The sequence below is a fragment of the Chelon labrosus genome, assembly GCF_963514085.1.
Source record: "Chelon labrosus genome assembly, chromosome: 18".
NCBI classification, from domain to species: Eukaryota; Metazoa; Chordata; class Actinopteri; order Mugiliformes; family Mugilidae; genus Chelon; species Chelon labrosus.
This window is the reverse complement of record NC_140351.1, coordinates 6,930,266-6,954,252: the sequence shown is the minus strand read 5'-3', so window position 1 is coordinate 6,954,252 and position 23,987 is coordinate 6,930,266. Positions and strand designations below refer to the sequence as shown.

The window sequence follows — 23,987 nt, the reverse complement described above, 5'->3', positions numbered from 1 at the left end:
CACCAAAGGAATGAGGTCAAATGCTATCTTACCCCGTGTTCTGCGTGGCAGATAAATCAAATGAGTGGGACTCCAGGCGGGAGGTGTCGGTGGGCAAACTCCTGACAAAGTCGATGTAGCGCTGGCCAGGCTCGTACAGCTTGGAATTTTCACATAGACTCTGGTGGTTGACAGGTAGAGACACAACCTGGGCCTGCTGGAGCTGAAACCAGTTGACGGTGACCTGAAACAAGAACCAACATCAATATTATCCTGTGAAACTCTGACTCATAGAAAACACAGATGTACGGTTTAAATGAGCATAGATAGCTGCACTTACAGCCTTGAGGGTGAGGTCGCACTGGGAGACCATTTCTCTGATCTGAGTGATGATCTCGCTCTTGGTGTTGGCCAGATCGACTCTCTTCACCCCCACGTCAACCTGACATGCTTTGCAGTGCTCCCTGGCCTCCTCAGCCTGCCAACAAGAAGGGAGGCAAACCATTAAATCTCCCTGGCTGAACAAATGAATGTGATGGATTATGCTCTGGTGTGTGAGCAAGTTCAGTTTCAGCTGCCGTCAGGGCCATTGTCGACAGTTGATGAACCATCGTTGCTCACTGGCACGGACACAAGTGCTAAAACAATTAGGTGCAAACGAGAGGAGAGGCTGGTCATCCTTCAGAGGAGGTGCTGTGCTTCAACAGAAACAGCGTCAGTAGCATTTTTGTTGATTAAACCTCTGTGGAGACGCCTATGACAAGGCGTTGAGGAATGTAACAACATTTCCACATAGAATGTGAAGTAGAGGCAAGTGGCAGAAAATATTTTAGCTACCATATAATCAGCAGAAATAAGTTCATAAGGAGGTGCTCTACCTTCTGCAAGGCCTCCTCCTCCAGCCTGCGCCTCTTCTCCAGCTGTTTGGCCGCCGCTGCTCCCCCTCCTCCTCCGGTGTGCTCCTCCTCCAGACGGCTGGTGGTCACCTTGGCCTTCTCGTACTCCTCCTGCCGCTGGGCCTGCAGCAGCCGAGCCTTCCTCAGAGCGCTGTCCGCTTCGTGCTGCAATAAAAATATGCACGTATAAGGACGTATAAATAATAGACACACTGCACATAACGCAAACACGCACAAATATAGCATCAAAGTTAACATCTCGTTTAAAGTAAATATTAATTTACAGCCTTATATAAACGATTAATGTTCACTTTTTATTACTGTTCTGTAAAACCAAGTCTAGGAGCTTACTTTTATGTTAAAAAGCCATTAAAAAATGACTAATAGACTTATTTTGTCATGGAACAAATGTCCTAGCAGGCTGCGTGACTGCATGACAAAATGGAGTGTTTGTTTGTGCATATTAAGTTCAGGCACTTCAAGCACATTCTTGGACCGAGTCTCCAGATCAGTGAATCTTTTCATACGGTTTGTGTGTGGCCCTCTTCAAAGTGCAACCTTTCGTGACTGTCGACTCACCATTTTCTTTTGCTCTCTCTGCCACTGCTCCTTGACCTCTTTGCGCAGTTTGTCCAGCTCATTCTTTCTGGCCAGGAGAGGCTGGAAAGGAACACATTACACACACACACACACACACAGTCAGTCAGTAAGGACTCTTGTTTCCATTATACAACCCTTCCCGTTTTCAGGAATGCAGCGGTTGCTTTGATTAATTACCTGCACGAATTTGTTGCTTTGGAGCACTGCTGCAGTGTGAAGTACCAGCTGGCTGTATTCGATGTCATTCTTGAAAGCTGTCATGTAGATCTCACGGAAAGGCATGAACTCCTGGAATGAGGAAGGGGACAATCTAAATGTCAGCTCTTCATAAGACATAAGACACTTCGTTGTCATTGTAGGCTGCACAAATAAATCATGTGAGGTGACTCCCAAAATAATTGCAGGCATTAAAAAAATAAAAGAGATAGTGCAAAAAAAGGCAGCTAGATTATAGTGCAAAAGATAGAGAAATGCAAAGTGCAAATGCAAAATTAGCTGCAACATCTACTCACCTGTTGACTTGCAAGCGTCTTGGAACTTTCTGCCATTTTGGCGTAACTTTTTGCACACTCAATATCTGCAACGACAAATTTAAATCACCCTGTTAAACAGCTCATACATTGTTCTCTGCAGGTGTGAAGAATTAAATATCATTAAAGTGCATTTAATTTGTTATCAGCCACCGCAACTAGAAAATAAAAAAAAACTATTCAAATAGTCTCTAAATGAATCACACAGTGTCTTTTTGTAACAGAACTAATCAATAAAAGATAAATAAGCAAATAAAGTGTTAACCAATCCAGACGTGTTGGGCAAACAAGCTGATAAGAAACGTACTGTACAGCTTAAGTGAGTGCATGTGTCACCGGCCAAATGACTGAGTATTAGACTGAAACCATTCATTAACCAAATCCGCCAAACAAAGGCCGGCTCAGCCTTGAGCCTGAATGAGACTTCATTGTTTTAGGTTCATCTCAGCGACATATCTCAGGAATTGGCCCCAAATTAATCACCATTTCTGTGCCGTGGGCCAAAACAAACAAAATGTTCACGGTTAAAACTGTTAAAAACCGTATCCGGATTATGAGTAATTTGAGTAAACATTAAAGCCAAATTGTGAAGATAGATAAAGAAGGAAGGTGATAAATATAAAACTGATGAAAATGAAATGTCAGTCCACTCAGGAAGGTGTTTTGCTTTTTTTTTTGCTTTTTTTTTCCCACACTTCACTGCAAAGTTAAGTGCCAAAGTCTGTTTTTGAATTCATCTGCTGGAGAAGAAAAGGTTTCTGTGCTTACACACTACACTGTTATGTAATTTGTTAAAGTTGAAGTATTATTCCATCTAGTTTGAAAGCCAGTGTGGTCCACTATGCATCTGATACCTAAAATGTACATACTGTAGACATAACATGAAAGGTGAAGCTGTTTTTAGCTGCTTTCAAGACCATAAAAGTACATGACATAACCACGAAAACATCTAAAAACACCACTCCTCAGACCAAGTATGTGTTCAAGCACAAGTTAAGCGCGTGGTTCATGACATAAATACACAAAAGCATTTTAAACTGACAGGTTCTCCTTAACTGCTTCCTCAAGTTTCAACTCACCCGCATTGAGACGCTTGTCCACCCACGCCAGCAGCTCTTTGGTGTACTTGGACCACGACTTGGCGTAGAGCAGGGCCGACTCCACTCCGCTGTCCTGGTGCTGCAGTGTCTTGTCCACGTCTTCCACTCGGACCGGTGGGGATGGGCCTAGTTTGACGACAGGAATCCCGCGAGGGAGCTTGTGAAGGATGGGCTTTAACATGACCATTCGCAACCAACCTCCATCTAACACCCCTGCTGTGGGCCAACATCTGTAACTGTGAGTCAGCGTTTAAAGCCCACGCTGACCCGTATGAGAGATACGGGCTTATACCATTTGATGGTAAGTAATGCTGACAGCAGACTGACTACATGAATTAATACGTGGCGCACATGATCCCACAAACATGGCAGTGGCCAGAATAATAAAGCAGCAATTATCTCAGTTTACAAATTGATTATGCTGAAGGCTTTTTTTTTTTTTTCCTCAACAAATTTGCAAGTATTAGATTCACCCCCCTCCCTCCCTTGACACTTTTACACAGCAGTGCCAGAGTACAGTAGCTGAGTGTTAGATCTGTCTTACCTGGCGGATCATCTTTCTCAGGACCGGATCCTCCAGATTCCACAGAGAGGTTCTCAAAGGACTGAAAAACAGACAAATGTTTATAAAAAAAAAAAGAAGTCTACAGGGGAGGGTGGATTTCCTAGTCAAAGCATGGCATGCTCTGCTAACACACTTGAAACAAGTCTTATCAGAACCTGGACTTCCTCTTTAGAGCAGTTATAAAACCTGCAGCAGGAAAACAACAATGCATTTGCATCAATTCATCATTCGCGGAGGCCATTTCAGGATCAAGCGTCGACCTGCAGGTACCTGCTTCACCTCTGACCTCTGAACTTCGCTGTGTAATATATCATATCGTGTGCTTGACAATTCAGGGGGCCACATCCTGCTTTTAATGGACCAGCGGATGAATGAATTAATGATGCAATATATATATACAAGAATAGGGGTCCATATTAAGTAGAGTTCCGCTATTAATACCCCTCTTGTGCTAAATTAATCAGACCTCTTGACTGATTTTGGCAGAACTATACAACATAGATATTGTACTCCTCTTACCCTGCTTCTCTTAGTTAGGGGGAGCCCCAACACCGATCCATTCTCTACATCTCCCATAAGGAAGTCAGACACTCTGAAGAAAAACGGAGAAGGAGCAAATTAAAGGACTGGCAAACAGAGAGCAGAAATCTCATATAGTCAAGTGATTCAGGATTTCACTTCCTGCTTAACCTGCAACATATCCTCATTCCCAATCCTCGCCTCAAGTGTATGATGAAAGACGATCTAGCTCTGGATATTTGATTTGCTAGTTTGAGGCTCATATATATATTTTTCCAGTAGTTTCTATTGTGAGCTGTTTGTTTGTACTACTTTTCTTTTACACTGGATTGTTTAATCTGAATTACTGGAGTATTAATTGTGTCGTCAGTTACATAGGAGAAAGCTGATTAAGAAAAGCAACATAGTCGACAATCGATGTGCAATTTGATGCAGCAACAAAGATCATTTAATGAAACAAATCGTGGTGGTCACAGTAATGACGTCATACTCACACATTGCCAAACGTGAATGCCAATGTGTCGATGGCGGTGTAGATCTCGCCGAAAAGCTTCTGCTTGTTCTCTTCGTTCACCTCCTTAAAGTTCACTCCTGTCAAATCATAATGAAACGGGATTGAGTAACGTTTTGGTAGCAAACCTAACCCCCTGCACACTGAAGACATCCTGTGTTTAAAGCATCAATCCCACGGTATGATTCATCATCCTGTGCACGACGTCAAGTGCGAAATCAATGAGAATATCTTTTGAGTCATGCCGTTACTCTTGAAAACCCCCTGGAGCGAGGGAAGCCATCCACTTCATATCTTAAAAGTGCAGACATTTCAAAACTGAAAGGTCTCTCAGAGGCATCCAAAAACAACTGTATGTTAAATCAGTAGAGATAAGCATAGGCTGCGAGTGTGTATATTTGGCTGCAATCTGTTCAGGCAGTAGTTTCCTGCAGCAAGTCCAAACACCGTGATGACTGAGGACAGAATGAGGGAAAAAACACCAGCGTAAATACGGCTGTAATCAGTCTTCACAATAAACTTCCTGTTCTGACTGAGAAGACAGAAAATAAACCAGGAGAGATGTTCAAAAATAAGACCAAACCCCCAGCAATAAATCAGTGATGTTTCTGACCACTCTCCTGCTTCCATGATTTCCTCCGTCTTTCCTTTCCATTAGAACAATGGAGATTTCTAGAGTTCAAACCAAATGTCGTCAGCTGTATTCTTTCGGCTCAATCGAGGGCTCAGTCGCCTAATTTCAGTTTTATTCTTTTCTTGTTTAGCAGAAGAAGAAAGTTTCATTTGTAGATTAATTTCAAGATGGGTAAAGTCCAAATTTTGTTGGACAGTTTCTCGAATATTTAAGGAGGATCAGGTCAAACCGTTTCCACAATTACACTCCTCGATCTTGAGCTGGGCCCTCCGGTATCTGTGCCCGACTACGAAAACAGGAGAGCGACTACCAACGCCTACCAAACACAAGGATGCTTTTGCTCTGGAAGTTTTTTGGAAATCATTTATAAAGACGTATATCTTTGGCACAACAACCGCTTACCTACCTCAGATAAAGCTTTCCTTGTCCTCCTCTTAAACAGTAACAAGCCTTGTTGAACGTGAAAAGCAGTTTTAATGTCCAACACCTTAAACAAGACACCAACAATGTCTTCAAAGAGTCCAATAATAAGTTCCACTGCCCAAAAATAAAATAAAAAAAATGGAAAAACAGATGGGATTCAAAAGCGATCTTCTTGAGACTTGGGCACAGGAAGTGTTTAAGGGTTTTAACAGAGTCCCAAGTCCATGGGGCCCTGGGAGCCTCTTGTCAGCCCCAGAGCAGCTACAGTAGCCACCACCATTCAAAGCGCACAACTCTAGTGCCGCCGTTACATCTCCTCTCCTGTCCAGCCCCTACCCCAACAGGACATCCTGAGGCTTGCTGGAATACAATGCCAGTACTCGCTCAGGCCCCAACCAGTGGTCCGAATGTGGAAGTTACATCATCAGGGAAAAATGGTATTGTTTCACTGGAAAAGCACAACACTCTCAAAACACTCATCAGCAGCAAAGCCCTGAGTAGCATTCGGGGATGGGAACAGGTTAAGTTCCAATAGAGAGAAATACGGAGCTGTGGCGACGTATGTAACTGGATATGAAGTGTTGTATCTCAGAAGTGAAAGCTCTGAAATATTTGATCTAGAATCGGGCTGCAGTTAATAGTGTGATTAAGGAGAAATGTAAAGTTTTCATAAACACATCACAAATTCCAGGTTACATCTGTGACACATCTGCACAAATAGTAGCCTGTAAAAGTGGACATCCTAATTTCTGTGTAACACCAAAAGCTTTGAGGTATAATGGTGCATGCACAGCTGATAACGCACTGTCACTGGATGGGGGGTCAAGAAGCGAGCAACCCTGGCCCCCTAGTGGCAGAAAGGATGTTATAGCACAACACAGTAATCTGTATACTGTCAATGCTAAACCTGAAATGTTATTTGCTATTCATCATAGATTCTTCTTTTAGAGATTGGTATCCTCAAATCAGACAAGTCAGTAAACAGGCCTGAATTAGTCTACATCAGGGGTGTCAAACATGCGGCCTGTGGGCCATAATCGGCCCACTAGAGGGTCCAATTAGGCCCACAGGATGAATTTGCAAGGTTCATATATGCAGTTGTACTTCTCTGCACTAAAACAAAGGGAAACATTTGTTGTTTACAGGTTATCATGTGACTGGTCCGGCCTGTCTGACATAAAATTGTGCTATATGTGTCTCCTACTAAAATGAGTTTGATGCTACTGATCTACATTCTTAACAATGTATAATGTAATATCATTAACGAGCCTAAAATACTACTGAGTTGGCAAATCTTCAAAATTAAAAAAGGTCTTTCTCTTTGTGTCTGTGCTGTGCATCAACATGCCTGAATGCCACATAAATAAATGACATACTGCATGAAAGACCTGACTTGCAAGCACTAAATAGCTGTTTATGCGACAAACAGACGCGCACACACCCACAAGTGCATGGACTCCTTCCAAAATTTTCAGTGAAGGTAAGCCGCGGTAAAATGCAGATCCTCCTCTGGCTTTGTTCGGCCCATCATGTCACTATTCCTTATTAAGTGAAAGCCTTTCATAAAGGCAATGCAGCCCCCGCTATGCCCTCCTTTGCAATGCAAATTGAGACGAGGTATACTCGGAGGGATTCCTGCGCGGCGGCCAAGTTAAGAATTGACCTGCATGCCAGATCATAATCTCAAAGAATGAGAGATTCAATAGGATTCCTTAGTGTAGTTCCCTCTGGACTGGCAGACAAAGGACACCCGCTTCTCCCTGCATCTTGAAGTATCAAGTATCTGACTTCCAAATATTATTTTCTTTCTCGCCGTATGGGGTTTGAAACACATGCTGCTGCATTCTAAGCACTTGAGTGACTTCTGAAGAGCAGCGTTCGCTTTGAAGCTAAAAGAAAACTTCTCAGGAACATTCCCTGGGAAGCTCTTTAAACTGTTTTTAAGGCTTGGGAAGACAGTGTGTGAGAGAAGGACATAGTAATAGCGAGTGTCCAGGAGGGAGAACTGTCAGGGGAGAAGGGAGGATTAGATAAGCAGAGACACAAAACAGACCAAGGGAAGGAGTGGAGGAGTAGCTGGTACGTCCTACAGGCAAGATGAGTCTTAATCTGTGTGTGTGTGTGTGTTTAGGGGAGAGCCGGGCATCTCTGCTCACCTTTGACCGTGGCGATGACGGTTCCAGCTGTACTGAGGATATCTACCGAGTTGAGGCTCTGGTGTTTGCTGATAATAGCCTTCAGGACCCGCAGAAGCTCTCCCAGCCGCTCGTGGACTGCATGGTGGAGGCAATCCTGGTGCTCTGAAAGAAGATAGAGATAGTTTTGTTACGCTGATTAACGTCTAATCAAAGCTGACCTGAATGATATTATGACGGTTTTGCAATAAAGGAATCTTTGTTAACGTCAATAACCTACATTCTTGTACTGCTCATATATTTTAAGTTGTAGAAGTTGCTCTTTAAGCCCCTACATGAAAAAAAAAATGTACTTTGTCTTGAACAATATTTAGAGCAATACAGGGGACAACTTTTAGAAATTTCTGGCAATAACTCACATTGCCAATATATTGGGATTTTACATAACAGCACTGGTAAAGATTGTGTATTGACATTTACTACATTTTCTATGAGATCTACTAACCTTTGGCCAGTAAGATAACACCGGTGTCATTACATGTTCCTTTGCCACAGTGATGACATACATAGCTCACTCATAACATTGTGACCACCTTCCTAATATTGAGTAAGAAGATATTCTAAGATATAACCTCTCACGGAGTACAGAGCAGGTTTAGCAGTCATCATTTAACACTGCACTTTAAAACTGTGACTAATCATGATGGAACTGTCGTAAAACATGTGTAATGTGCCACAATCATTCCCAGATATGTCCTGATTGGGACATTCACAGATCAGGTGTAACTTTATGACCACCTTCCTAATAATGGTCTCCCTTGTGCCTCCAAAAAAAAGTTGTGACTCATCAGAGAATGGACATGGGCCTTCTGAGGGTGTCCTGTGGTGTCTGGCAAGTGGGGGGCCTTTGGGTCCTATGGGTTGAGGGGAGGGGCCTCTGTGGATCATCCCACAGATACTTGGGTTCTTCACTTTTTTTTTTTAGTTGTTCCTAAACCGTTTTTGTGTGTGTTCCCGTGTCAGGCTGCATCCTACTGGGGTTGGCTACTGCCATCAAGGTGTGCCATTGCTATGGGGTGAGGGTGCCTGGTCTCGTGTCTGCAAACATCTACTGTATTTGTAAACAGTAGATGTATTTATGACAAGGTTGTACCATAAAAATGTTATCGCGTGCTATAAATCTTGAGAAGACTGGACCTGGAACCCGTTTAACGCTTTGAATAAATGATTGGCAACGGGGTGTCTATAGGACATTCCAGCACTTTAAGCTTGAAAATAGTGGCCATGTCAAGACTACAGGCATTCATTCACAGCCAAATAGTCAGAGGGAGAGGCGCTACACACTAACCAGACTCCTAAATGCATGAATTAACATGCGCCACTGAGGTCTTTCTGCTATTAGTGACTAGGCATCTCTGGTATGTGATTCTCTTTAGATGCGACTTTACTAACACTGAGTCACCACCATTTACAATGGGACAAAATGCAGTTTGTTATCACGTAACCTTGAAAATGCTCTCTCTTGGGAGTCTTGAGGAATGAGGTAATGAATGAAAAAACAAACATTTTTACTACTTACGGAAACATACAAGGTAGTGTGACCAAGCTCTGACGCAGCTAGCATGGGTGGTTTTCTCAAGAACAACTGGTACAAGAGGGAAATGGATAGGTAAGGGGAGACACATCTTTCAGTTCTGTCTCTCCTCTCGCACACAAACACACATAATTGCCATTGTGACTGACACATGTTCCGGTCCTACTCTGTAATCACACTAAACACACAGTAGGCTGCCTGGACGGTTGTTTTCATTTCATGTTTTAAAAGCAATTATATTAGCCACGCGTTTAAAACGAAGAGCTGAATAAATAGCTTTTTCATTGTCAGGTCTCCTTGCATTCGATGTAAGGTAATAAAGTTACATTTAAAAAACAAATGCACACATACGGGATGTACACACACAAACACAGAATGGTTACAGGCAGTCAAAGCCACATTTTGTGCTGACGATCACCCCTGGATTACCCTTCATGGAAAGGGGGATCAGAAAGACTTTAGCTGTCTCCCGTTTTGTCTTTTATTCGTTAGCCCCCTTTTTCGGAGTGGGACAAATAGTGCCGCCAGTGGGGCTAATAATGCTGGGCGCTGTCACAATGCTAGCAGGGGCCTGACTCGGAAATCCAGCCAACTGACCAGGCGGTGACAAGTTCACAATGACCTACAGGTCAGGTAAACTATGCTGGTGAAAAACGGATGCACCAGTTGTTAACAAGAACATTTTTTTCTAACAAATAGTAACATATACAGTTTATTACCTATAGTACTTAGGCATCTGCCATTTTCCTTCAATAAATAATGCAAAAATGATGAAATAAGCTACTGCTTTACTGACAGCCAATCAGCACACCCGGCAAACCAATAATTGACCACTCAACATAAACCTAAAGACATGGTTGATTGAGTAATGTACAATAACTGAGTAGTAACATTGAGGTCAAGAGGCTACTTCAGATGAACACTAAACATACAAAGCCAATCAAATCAGCAATAGATGGCTTTAAACACCTGGACCATACAAATTGAGTCAACACAATTAGATTAAGACAAACACAGACCCCAGACCACATGAACTACTCCCTGCCAACAAGTCCTACTGCTTCTAGCTTGCCAAGGGCCTCTCCACATGACCTGGAGAGGCCCATCTTTTCCATAGCAACCATCTTCATTCATCTTCATCAGACGCCAGACTTTTCCAGTGCCGAGGACCTGGTGGCTTCTGATGATGTAAGCCTTTTTTCCTATTGTTTCAGCCGCCCAACTCCCCACGGGGCAGGAAAAGAGCCAGCAGTGACTTTCTGGCACGACACAACACATCACATCAAACTGCGACACAGTACCTCTGTATAATCAATGCACATGGATCTAAAGAAGGGGTCATTCTCATTGTTGGTAGATTGGATAGGGGTTACCACATGTATTCTTGTATTTGGCGTCTTCCCCATTCTCACTATTATCAAACCCTAACCCCGGAAAAATAAAATCCCTAACACGGTGTTAAAAATAATGTACTTTTTTGTATGTTTTTGCCATTTCAGTCCTTCCCAGAAACCCCATGTCTTACAAATCTATATGGGGAAGTCACACCCACAATGACTTGATAAGGGTCAAAGTTGGCAAGGAGCTGCTTCAACCCTTAAGCCCTTAATTGGTCCTGGTCAGTTTAGATCCCATTTATGGACATTATCCTGTGAATGACAACATACACACAATGGCCTAAATCATCCCCACACAGGCTATGTTGCCCTATTCATCAGCTGAGTAACTGAATCCCGAGTCCTGGAGGCATCAGGCTTGGGCTCGGAGAGGTTTATTAAGGACAGGCCTAAACCATGAATGCCCACGAGACAGAAGGGTCTTCCTTTGCAAAGCTCAGTGGGCTTCAGTCGTCAATGGCGGTTGTGTGGCCTATTGGAAAATCCTAAATGGAGGCTAATTAGCAAGACATTATGGCTGCGTCAACCAGCCCAGCAGGACACAGGATAATGTACAGAGACTGATTATTTAACCCCTATACTGCCATTCTGGTGGAGACACAAAGAGAAGAAGATTCGTTCCCACAGAGGAGGGCCTGGTAAAGGAATATTTGACCAGAGGACTGTCATTTTTAAGATGGGAAAATCTGATGAGAAAGACAGCTGCAATGACTGTACAAGTTTCATTCTGCAAATATTAGTTCAAGGCCATCTGAAAACGTGCAAAAAACAAACAAGCTGCTGGGAAGTCCATTGTATTTTCCCCAGGGAAGTCTGCAGAGTTAGGAGCGAGGACTTGTTTGAGTGCCGAAAACTCACTATTGTCCCCGGGGCCACGAGCAAATAGTGGGACTGGTCGCCTCATGGGTCTGCCACATGAAGCATTTATGGAACAATAAATCACAACGACAGCTTTTCACTTTTCACGGGAAAAAGGGAGTTTGTGTGTGTGTGTCTTTGTCCGAATGTGATAGTTAGCAGTGGGAGGATTGTAAGGAGTAATAGGGGAGGAGTTTTAGTGGGTATGGGAGTCAGGAGAAAAAAAAGAGGAAGGGGGTTGTGTGTTATTTGGGGTAGTACTCTCCCTTGGGATTTGTCCCAAATTTACCCCTGCACCCCTCTTCCCTTGCTCCAGCGGGGGTTATGAGAGAGGGAGAGAGAGGGAGAGAGAGAGAGGGAGAGACATTCCTGGGCATAATAAGCCCTGGTGAATGAAGTCTACAGGGGGATCAGACTCTGATCCTGATGAGAAGGAGGCCGCGGATCAGGAGCTGCTCAGAGGCTGCCAGCAACACATTGCCAGGTTTTTACTTCATTAGCGTCATGGAAACCCAACATTCCAGGCTCTTGTTTGGGAGCGGGGATGGGAGTTGCAAGAGTAAGGGGTGGGGGGGGTCCATAATGAAAACATTGTCAGATCATTCACTATCGAGATGACACCTCAATACCAAAAACTTTATGATGCCCCTTTCCAAAATGTTCATGTCATGGACATGGAGAAAGGCCACAGAGCAGGATGAGACCATCTGAACATCAGGTTTAGGAAGAATTGTGAATATAATTTAATATTGGTAAGCATTAAACCTGTAGCCATAGCAATATTCTCTAGCAGGGACATTTGTGAACTGGTTTTCACTTGTGAGTTTCTTCAACCACCTCCTAACATCCCGGTTACTACAATATCTTTATGTGATATTGCATCCTGCTAAAGTACAAGGCCCTATCCACGCCTAACGTTAACTTGCAATTGATGCAGTGGTCAAGCTTTTTGAACCATCAACCTTTTTAAAACATTGTACAACACAAGACACAACATATTGACTTGTAATACATTAACAGTGTATATGTCATGCAAGGTAACTGTGGCACCATTATAAAGCAAACTATCTGGAATGAAGAACTACAATCTTCCTAAAGTGAAGTTTTACTCATCTGTGTTTTACGTTTAAATGTGAACAGTACATATTTGATCTGGTTAGATGTTATTGGTTAGTTCAATTTGGTTCTCAAAGGAAACATAAACAGAAGGTGGGAACTATGACCTTGTATTTGCAAAGATCCAAACTAGTTTAGACTCCAAGACTTCAAATTTGTCCACATTGAAGAAACTACCATAATAAAATATGTTGATGCTTTTGCTTGATGTGAACCATATGGTAACGATGTCGCTTTTGGGACTTTGCGTCAATGGGTTGCTTTGCTGGGCACAAAACGGCCACTTGGGCCTTGCACAATATGACTTGGCAACATTCCTTTTGCCGTGACCCTAGCTATGTTCAGTCATGCATTGCAAATCATGGGAGCAATGTATTATTTATGCTTCATGACATTTGAGAGAGAACGGAGGGTGCTCATTGCCACAAAGCAAGTGTGAAATCACTAAACATGTCACAACCGGGTCTGCAGAGGTCCAATCAAATGGAAGTCGCTCATGGCCGAGGGGGCTAAATAGTATGTTGGACAGGCAAGCCATGACTAATGTCAATCAAAACCTCTCCCATGTGTCCCATTGAGTTGGGCCACAGCTGGACATTCCTTCTAACCAACTAGTACTCTATAGTGTCAGTTGTTTCAAAGAAATTGTGCATTCATGAAAAGCTATGGCGAGCTAAGGTTTTTAAGAGGCTCCTTTGGGACTTGGCCCTTCTTCAAAAGGCAAGCAGCCAAATGTGGGTCTAATAATCAATCACTGTGTGACTCAATAACCTTTGTTTTGTTCAAATTGACTCTTCTTTAATTGTCTAGGGTGAAAATGCCACATTCTTTGACGTTTCAGCGCGGCGTCCCACTGCTAAAAACGGCCCTATCATTTCAATCCAAATTTGAACTATTTGCACAACTATAAGGCGGTCAGGCAAAATAGCTCCACTTAACCTTTAACACATTGCAGGGTCACTGCAATGGGTGGCCCATACATCCCTCGATATCCCCCTCCTCAACATACTTCCTGTGGTCAGCGGCCCTGTTCCACCTCTGTCGACAGACCACCGGCGGGCCACTCTACGGATTAGCAGATTACATGCAGCTGGTAAAAGGCAGGGGGAACTTTGCCTTTCCCCGACTTCTATACTCATACCAAGCCATTCCCTGTTGTTTCACCTTTGAAGCCATTTTTCCCCATCACTGCGTGCACAAAGAGCCGGCTTTTAAAAAAGACCCCTAGGCCAGACACACAGCACCTTCCACCTGATGGGGGGGCGTTTTTGTTCCCACTCTGCAGGATGCCGCCTTTGTCAAACTTGTTAGCAGTTAGCAAAGAATGTCTAATATACCTGCTATTAAGAAAGCATATATTGTAGTGTAATAAAAATCCAATAACACACTGATTGACAAGGGTGAAACGTTCCAAGACCTCCTTCTAGTCAACAGGCATATTTACCCTTGGATATTTTTCCTCTTTACTCCTCCGAATATAAATGAGATACCCAGTGTGGAGTAAAGAATTTGTTTTTTCCCCCCTTTTTCATTTCTCTTTGGAGCTGTCTGTCACTGTGAGGAAAGACAGGCAACCTTTCTCTCTAGATACCCCCCCACATCACAACCACCACCACCGCCGCCACCGTCCTCTGTTGATGCAAAGCTCTGAAGGCTGGCATTCCAACTATGCTTTCTTTAAGAGAAACTCAAAATCCCCCCACCGTGCAACCTCTAGCTGGCAGCCAAGCCAAGCTGGTCAGGCATAAGACTGAAGAGACTACAGTTGTTCCAAAAGCCGTGTTATGGAGGCAAAGAAAAAACTCGGGAGGCCGGGGAGTTGAGAGATCGGCCCGAGAAGGCCACAGATGGGGCCCCTTTGGTACACCTGTCAAGAGGCAAAATTGGAAGGTGAGGGGCCTGAGCATGGGAGGCAAACGCACAGCTTTGAGAACAAGAGGACACTGTTTAGCTTTACTAGCATTCTAATCCTGAGAAAATTAGCTTTGTGTGCAAAAAAAAACAAAAAAAACAACAGCTTCAAAAGGCCTTCAAAAATGCAGTTCATAACTGTCAAGGCGTTCAATTGACCAAAATAGTACATTTCATTCAATAAGAAAAGAAAGACAATTGAGAAATCCATGTTTCTGTCAACTCTGGCCATGAAAAAGTTGAGTTCAGGGCGCCGTTTTTTATGTTATACAACTAGAACGGAACTCCACTGGCAAACGACTAGGACGTCATACGATTCATTGCAAGGAAAAGCATCCGAAGAGTTTAAGACAACAACATAGGCCCACTGTGAGCACAAGACACTGTTTTGTTTCTTACCATGGCTACAATTAACAGCTAGAGCAGACACAGACCTTGTATGGGGGTGAAGGGGTGAAGGTATTCAGGGCTGCAGAGTCAGTGCTTATCTACACCTGCCAGTCTTGCTAAGATTACTAAAACGTATGATGCCAGGGAGGCCTCCTGTTACGTTACAAAATTCAGATGTCTGTCGAAACAAACTACATATCTGTTTGCTATTTGCACTTCTAGTTAGATCCCTAACTGCATTTTGGTGTGTATGTACCTGAACTATATGCAGTGACAATAAATTTGAATCTAATCTCATCTGATCTAGAGGACAGCGTTTGTTCAAGGGCGCCATTATCAGTTAGGAGACGCCGATTCAAGAGATGGCATCGATACAGGAATTTTTTGCTTGTGTACCGTTTGCTCTGGCACATTCAGTCACCCCTCAATAGATCCACTGTCCTCTTCCTACACCACAATGGGATCTAATTTGAGCCTTACATGACAGGACAGATCCCAACTGGTCCTAGTTGTGCTTCATGCTTTAGTCTGTGTGTTTACCGCCACATCAGACGGGGTCCCTTGTTCCTTCTCACTGAGCAGAGAAACCGAGTTCCTAAAATAACCGAATGTTGAGGTCGGGAATAAACGGCTGCTTATCCTTCAAAAGGCCCCTCACCGAATAGACAACCTCTTACATGACGGCTTCTGTGCCAAGTGTGCCTAGTTTCATTTAATTTATATCCATAAAACCCTGCATCTTCTACTAAATCAAAAATAATCAGCCATCTAATATCAGGCATATTCCAAAATCTTATTCCCATGCGTTGCAAAGCTGTATAAAAAAAAAAACATTTCCACCAGCAAAAATAACAGCTGAAGTATCAAAGTCAAGTGGATGAATCTTTTGCACTATAGACCTTTAATCCACTCCACGTAGAGATTCATGGGATACTTAATCTTATTCAGAGGACAAATCCAAGAGGGGGAAGGCTGAACCTCAGAGCACCCAAACAAACGGGGGTGTTAGTTAAATCTGTCATTTTAATTCTGAGAAATAAAATACTCGATGACATACGTGTAATGTGCTCGTTTTCGTGCTCTAATAAAAGAACATCTTCCTGTGCAGTGTGGGAATCCTGGAGCTGGACATCGACAACCTCATGGAACAAAGCTGGCCCTGCAAAAACAGTGCCCATAACCGTAAATCTTCCCAGAGGGAAGGAAGCGGAGACGCGCAGAGAGAGGGAGCTCCCTTGGCTCCTGACTTAAAAAAAAAAATAACTTCTCTAAATCCTCAATTAAACTTGACAATCCAGCATGGCTTGCCACTTGTATACAACATGTCATTACTGCAAACATTGTGCATTGTCAAAAAGATAGATTTTCAGCTAATGGTGCATGTTCTGTTTCCTCAGGCTGAGGGGATAAATGAACCTGCCATATGCTGCAATACTCTGCACTTTAATCCTGCAATCCAAAAGGCCTAACCCTTACACGTCTCTACTAATGCTAAGACAATAGCAGTGCTTTTACACAAGGATCGCGCAGAACAATTAAGCTAATGTAATAAATCCTGAAAAGGCAGCTTAATTAGCAAGATAAGTATACAGCGTGATTAAATCGAGATCTTTGGAAAACTCAATTTGTGACCAGACCTTTAAACCGTGAGTGTAACTAGACATTCGGGAGACGAGGAAAGCTCGTTTTTCTTGCGCTCGGGATAATTTACAGCGGCTTTAAATATGAGCACGGTAAAAAAAGAGCCATAAAAGGAACTTTTTTCGGAGACGAAGAAGAAGCTACGCGCTGCTTTACAGTGGATCCCAGACCCAGTGGGATAGCCTGTCTAAACAGAGCATAGCTGCAGCCATTTGGAAACTCTGGAATGGTTGATGGTGAAAAGCCCAAGTATGGCTAATTTTAGGCTGGTACTTCACATGGGGTGATTTACAATACAAATGACCAAAATAGCATTAAGGCTTTCTCTGAGGACCCAGACCAGAATCACTTTCCCACATTGCTTTTACATCATGCCAGAGCGCTCAGCTGGCTTCGAAAAACAGAGAGGGGGGCATATTTTCCCACAACATATTTCAAGTAAAGGTACAAAAACAAAAAGCCAGTATGTAACGTCTGTAAAGTTTGCATCAGTTTATCATCAGCGCACCGCTAAGAGAGAGAAACTAAAAAAAAGTGTTCAGGTACATAAACAGTATCACTGTTCATTACACAACACATGCAGCCACATTTTTAGTGACCACCTGTTAATGATTAAAACCCAGAGCTGCACAATCACGGTAAGAAGAGATTCTAAGAAATGCCCTCTCATTAACTGAGGACACTTGTGACTCAACGTGAAACATACAGCTGACTCAAGGAGAGCAGGTACAGCAGTCATCATTTAACACTGCAATTTAAAGCTGTGACTAATCATGATGGAGCTGTCGTAAAACCTTGTTTGTATACATGCGTAATGTGCCACAATCCTTCCTAGATATGTCCTGATTGGGACTCATGGCATGCACCGATCAGGCGTAAAATTACGACCACCTTCCGAATATTGTGCAGGTCTCCCTTGTGCGTCCAAAACAGGTGTGACTGATCAGAGAATGGACATGGGCCTTCTGAGGGTGTCCTGTGGTGTCTGGCAACAGGTTGTTTGTTAGTGGGAGGCCTCTGGGACGATTGGGTTGAAGGGAAGGGGCCTCTGTGAACCATCCCACAGATATTTGATCAGTTTGGGGTTAATTTGGACCTTTTTTAGTTGTTCCTAAACCGATTTGTGGCTGCATCCTTCTGGGGACGGCTGCTGCCATCAAGGAGCATCATTGCTATGGGGTGGGGGTGCCTGGTCTGGTCTAGATGGGTGCTACATGTCTAATTAACATCCACATCAATGGATGCCAGGTCCAAAAGTTTCCCAGCAGAACACTGAACTGTCACAAGATTGTCAATGTTATTCACCTCTCCTGTCAGCGATTTCAATGTTGTGGCTGATCGGTATGTTTCACTGGAGTTTCTAAAGTAACGTGAGCTTTTTCGTGCGGTCGGAACAAAACATGAAGGAAGTAGGAAGTGTGGCAGGGTAATTAAGCATGTGATGACTCAAAGTGGTTACATTCTGTCACCACAAAAGCATTTATGGTGCAAAAAAAAGCGGATGATACATGATCAGCGAGGCTGCTTCATGTATGCTGAAATTGAAAAGCCTGCAACAAGAAGATTGAGATAATTGTTCATTGTATAGCGGAAGTTTGGCATTGAATTTCAAAAGCAACACCCTGCTGAGTGAACTGCTCGATGCTGCAGTTTTCATTCTGAAGCAGCTGACGCATAAAACTGGCCGTAATCCAGCTTGGCAGAGCATAATTGGGTACGGATGACACACCTGTGCTGTTAAGTCAGGGCAGCCACAGCAACACCCTCTCTCCTAAAATAGCCAATGATGACAATCTTCTGCAGAGCTCCACAAAAACACACTCCAAAACACAGACTGTTGTTTGCTGAACGAAGACACGCAAGGGCCAAATGTTTGCTGCGCTAATCTTATGATGGAGAGCCTCGGAGGCCCCCGTTCGCCGCCAAACACAAAAGGCCGCGCGGACCACCTCCACAGCTCATCTGCTCTCCAAACGTCCTCTGTGACCCCTGTTAAGGCCCGAACCTTCAAAATAATAATCCCCTCCAATTACTGACATGTCCTTCACAAGTGGCCACTGGACGAGGTCACGACCTTAAAAGAAGAGAATGGGAATATCTGTCACGCTCCGAGGATGACACGTCCCCAACAATGACCCGACGGTGGAGCAGGCACGTAAACAATTTCTTCTCAGGCGCTGGCAAAAAACAAAATTCAGTCATGCGTCACTGGCTGCAGACGCAACTGATGAGCTGCTATGTAATAATTACCATTTATGGCCGATGTGCATTGCTAAAAAAATAAAACTCTGGCTGAGGAAAGCCCCCGAGGGATCAACCGCACAGCACACAGCTATTCTTGACTTGGGAACGAATCTTTTTTTTTTTTTTTTTTTTTTAATTTCGCAAAAGCTCCCAGTTAGCAGGAGCATGCAAGTCTGGAGATGCCTCCTCGGGACAATGGGTGTCAGACTCACATCACTGACCGTGAATGCAGGAACCGTTGCGAGAGGGGTATGGGCTTGACTACTGCTCGTGACTATTGGCTCTGTGTGGTTAAAAGACGGCTCCCCTTTTGGTTTCAGTCAGTGGCCAGGGTAATGAGAGGTTTGAACTATTGTGTAGGGCTGCAGAGACAATATGGCCATAAATTAGAGGGGGATTTAAATCACATCCAATCACAGCACAAGTCAGCGACTCCCAACAATCTGTTAGCGCAGTCTCCTAAAAGCCCCCAGAGCACTAAAACTCAACAATAAGATGACGAGCGCAAGACACACAGATACGACGAGAAAACCGAAGCTGATTTCCTGATTTCCATCTTGGTAGCTTCGCTTGCATTTAGAACAATAATAAAAATTTTGTCATAAGACAAAATGCAATGTAAAATCACTTATTTGTCAAACCTTTTGCTTAAGGAACAATGGTCTTTCGTCAGTCGTGGTCAAATCTGTTTTCTGAATCAGCCTTACTTTGCCTAAATCTTAACCAAAATAAGAAGAAGTGTAATTAATGTGAATCCTCTGCTTTAAAATCACATGCTGGCATCTCAGTGGCTGCATTTCCATAAAGGAACCAGTGCTCACTAGACCTGTAACTTTTGCGTATAGTTGTTTTATATATTTGTATAGTTGTGGACTCTAACGCTTACTGAATTATGTTTAAAGATCTGAGGTCCCGCTCGCAGTCAGCTCCAAGCAGAATTTGGAAATTTACACAAACCGGTTTCTTAAAGAGAAACAGCGAAGCAAAAATGTCCAGCATGACAGCTATGCAACCTTGTCACATAGCAAGAACCTCTGCTTGCACACCGTGCATTGAACAGAAACTGTAGCCGATCGCGTTTAATTCTTAAGGCTGCAGATGTCAGTCTCCTGCGCATGACGGTTCAGCGCTTTGATCTGTAGCATGCTGACAGGTCAAGCTGCTGTCTGTAACGCTGTCCAGCCAGGGTCGAGCACCTTTACTGACCTCCCCAGATTCCTTTTCTCCAAGACTCCTGGCAGTACTAATGAGGAAAGAAATGTAATAGCACCACAACAAGTATCTCAACCTCATCTCGTTTAGAACTTCCTCATCCTCAGACCCGTGTATTTACAAGATCTGGCTCAAATCCAAAACCCAATGCCAAACATACAAAGGTAGTCTAACCACTCACCCACACAGCAGCCCAGTCTCTGCTTCCCTGTAGTCTGAGTACAGACCCTTTCGTTGCCATCAGACAAAACTTATAAGCTATTTAGTGGCACCGTTGTTATCACAGATCACTTAGCATGTGTTAAACAGACTACTAAATGCACCTTTTTTTTTTCCTGAAATTACCACAAAGATAAAAACTAAAGTAAAAGTGAGATAAGGCGAGTTGACTGACCGTGCAGCCAAGGCTGCAGCGCTAACAGGTAGATATGGTCGGGTCTGTGTACACTACGGTGAAAGCAACAGTGTGTACACAAGACTGGACGGAGTGCAGCTACATTCCGTTATGAATCCCCCTTTTGCCGTGCTTAAACTGTTCAGCATTTGTCCTTTCCTCCGACGCTGCCACAAGCCCCTTTCTTTTTGAAAAGGAAGCTTTCTGTACGTCCTGTTCAAACAAACTAATAAAGCATAAAAAGGCGCACACTGTTGTGTTCACAAACGGGGATACAACGCGTCACTGCCGATACATGGAAGCGCACACATGTGTAACTTATTGAAAAACCTGCATACACAATGGTCAACTGTTGTGGAAACAAATCATTAACAGGGTTCCTCCAAAGACAGAGCTCAGGTTGGTACAGCTGAACCTGTTGGTGGAGGTTTAATGACTCAATTGTACCTCAGCTGTTAAGTTAGTTGTGTCTACAACTTAATATCAAAGCAGAGATTAGTATTTTGCCGCATTTCTCTTATTTTTTTTACCTACCTTTGGAGTTGAACACTTCTTTAAGTTGCAGGAGAACATCAGCAAACTTGCGCACATCACTGACGAGCTGCATGATGTAGTTTGGGTCTGAGGTGGGTGTATCTGGGCTGTCAGAGCTGACGGAATCGTTTTTGACTCTAGATGGGCTTGGCGAACCCAAGCTAGAGCTGGAGAGTCTGGAGATACCTAGAGAGAGTTTAGTTCCACCTCCGCCACCACCACCACCACTGCCGCTTCCCGAACCTCCGCCAGAGCTCTGGCGCAGCATGGCAGCGAGCATGCCTTCCCGGTCCAGCGGCCCTCGGGCCCGGTGCCTGGTATCCCTCGGTTCAGGTTCGTTCTCAGACCAAACACTGCACCAGGACAGGGATGAAGAACACTGCAAAGGAGAGAGAGAGAGGATTCTTAGTCCTGAGAAGAACTATTTGATTCAACATAATGAATCCTTTCACAGATTCTGCAGGACACATGTTCTGACATCAACAAACTGAAAAATCCTAAATTTTGTTCCCGTTTTACATTAAAAATCATTTATCTTTTCCACATTTCCCTTGAAACTGACAATAATGAAAATCTAAATGCAGTATAAAACGGCAGAAATTCTGCATGCAGCCGGACAGTTCCTGCACAGAGCTGCTTTCCGCATGCAGTATTTCACAAGCGGTGTACTGTTTTGAACAATTATGATGTAATTCACTAAACCAGGTGTTGCGGCGCTTTATAAACCTCGGCATTGTTCGTCTTAACAGGATAATAATACCATTTACAACCTTAAACATAGCCCAAGAGCGATGACTAAACCTTTACTGGCTGGTTTTGTTGTGCCTACTTTAGGAAGTGCTATTAACACCCCCATTCATGAAAAACTTCTCTATTTACTTTTTTATAATAAGAGACAGCCGGATTTTACAGCTGATAAAGACTGACATATTCTCCACTTTAGTGGTTTATAAATTTAACTTAAGGAAATCAAAGTGTCAACTCAGTTTGATAGGGAGAGAAAAAATAATCATGGATTTCCACGTCTAAAAAAAAAAAAAAAAAAAACACGCCAAGCTTCCTGTCAAATATGATAGTTTTAAGATGTTTTCAGCTTTTTATTGAATAAACTATGACCAAATTAACCCACGTTAAAACTGAAAGTTCTTTAAGGTTGACTAGTTAATTCGGCATTAGTAGAATCTAAAAATCTACTAAGCAACATTTTTTTTTTGTCATAAAATCTGGACTTTTGCAGTTTGTTCTCACGCGCAAACCGCGACCACCGTTCAGACTACAACATGATGGTAAATTTGAATTTCCGTGGAAGTCATTCATCCCCCGTGTATTCGGTGCAAGCCGAACTGCTGTGTTAAGTAGGCAGAAGGGGTTTAAAGTTTTTTTTCGTCAATAACAGCGGGAATATTTCGCCAACAAACAATGACGCGTGAGAGTCCGAAATGTGAACATGGATTTCAGTGTGTGGATACCGCCTTTTTACGCTCATTCTCTAACTGAGAAGACTTGTTACGCTGATTTACAAGCAGCAGTTTGCTTCGCAGCTATATCCAAACATGAGTTTTTAAATTACCAGACGTTACTCACCTGCCGTTGAGTCCCGAAACATTGCAGCCGAAGAAAATCCCGAAGCGGAAAAGTGTCCGAAAGTCGAGTAATGAGACGGTTATTAATCCACAGAGAGATTTCTATCCTTATATTTCACAGTTGTGTCCGAAAAACTTTTTTTTTAGCTGAGCTCCTCTGAGTTTCTTCTCTCCATGTGATGTACACACTAACTTGTGACTGGCGTGATTGTGAGTGTCTGTGAGTTTTTCTTTTTTTTTTTTTTTTTGCGTGGAGTCCTCCCTTAACAACAGGTGCCTGGAGTTTTAAAGTGGCGTAACAAAACAGAGGACTTCCGGTTTGACCTTTCAAAATAAATTACACTGCTAGGAATTCATCGCAACAAGCTACGTGTCAGCGCAATATGTTACATGAATTAGTTTAAATAAAAATAACACTGACGAGTAATTAGTTTGCAACTACTGTAAAATATGCAGCAACTAACTGAATGCAATGCAAAGCTCACATGCGAGCGGGCTTTAAACTTTTATTCTGAAAATATGTATTTCCAGTGTAATTCCGGCTGACTTGACATTATTCTACCGGCCAACACCTCAGTGCCAATGTTCAAGATAAGCGACTCAATAAAAGCCCAACAGCAGGCATGGAGTGTCCTGATTAGCAAAAACATTGCAGTAGTGTCTCGGAAGCAGCAGCTGTTTTATTGTGTTTGCCTGGATTACAGCCACAGCTGTTTGTGTAAATCATACTTGAAAAGAAAACGTGTGTTGCAGATCAGTTTGTACCTTTTGCATTTTGGACATTTGACAAATATTCTGCTCAGCTGTGCTTGCAAGACATGGTCCCCCCCCTATCACCTGATGTCACCTCACTGACCACTAACACTAATCCATTTCAAAAAGTGATTTTTTTTTTAACATTTTAATGGGGTAAAAACTGTATTTGGTAAATTTATACAGTTTATTTCCAGCAAAAACCCGTTGGCGGTCTAGATGTATGACATGAAAACTGAGTTTCAGTAGAAATGGAGCTGGACTGAACTGACATGTGCCTTTTCACAGTGACTGAATGTACTTGGATGTTCTGTAATCTGTGTCTTTAGCTCTTGTTTTGCCCTCATGAGACAGGGACAAGTGACTAAACGGACTAAAAATCAAAACACTGAATGGAGGATGTCGTCATCTGACTTCAGTCTTTATGCCTCAGGGCCGATTTCTGATGCTAATGTCATATTTACATAT

At 43.1% G+C, this 23,987-nt stretch overlaps 1 protein-coding gene across 2 annotated transcripts in view; it reads right to left on the bottom strand.

Annotated features, from left to right (window-relative positions):
- arhgap29a (Rho GTPase activating protein 29a) overlaps positions 1 to 23,028 on the bottom strand; it is a 34,031-nt gene extending 11,003 nt beyond the window's left edge. Inside the window, exons 1-14 of one of the 2 annotated variants that reach the window (XM_084565845.1) lie at positions 22,768 to 23,028; positions 21,184 to 21,562; positions 16,216 to 16,317; positions 7,914 to 8,057; positions 4,684 to 4,780; positions 4,190 to 4,262; positions 3,650 to 3,710; positions 3,085 to 3,231; positions 1,988 to 2,052; positions 1,653 to 1,763; positions 1,455 to 1,535; positions 858 to 1,040; positions 320 to 457; positions 33 to 223 (exon numbers count right to left, since the gene is read on the bottom strand). In XM_084565845.1, coding sequence (XP_084421971.1) covers positions 33 to 223; positions 320 to 457; positions 858 to 1,040; positions 1,455 to 1,535; positions 1,653 to 1,763; positions 1,988 to 2,052; positions 3,085 to 3,231; positions 3,650 to 3,710; positions 4,190 to 4,262; positions 4,684 to 4,780; positions 7,914 to 8,057; positions 16,216 to 16,317; positions 21,184 to 21,463 — 1,673 coding nt within the window. In that variant the 5' untranslated portion in view covers positions 21,464 to 21,562; positions 22,768 to 23,028. The remainder of the gene's footprint in view (positions 1 to 32; positions 224 to 319; positions 458 to 857; positions 1,041 to 1,454; positions 1,536 to 1,652; positions 1,764 to 1,987; positions 2,053 to 3,084; positions 3,232 to 3,649; positions 3,711 to 4,189; positions 4,263 to 4,683; positions 4,781 to 7,913; positions 8,058 to 16,215; positions 16,318 to 21,183; positions 21,563 to 22,767) is intronic. The other variant, XM_084565846.1, reaches the window with a different exon arrangement.
- Between the last annotated feature and the right edge of the window lie 959 nt (positions 23,029 to 23,987).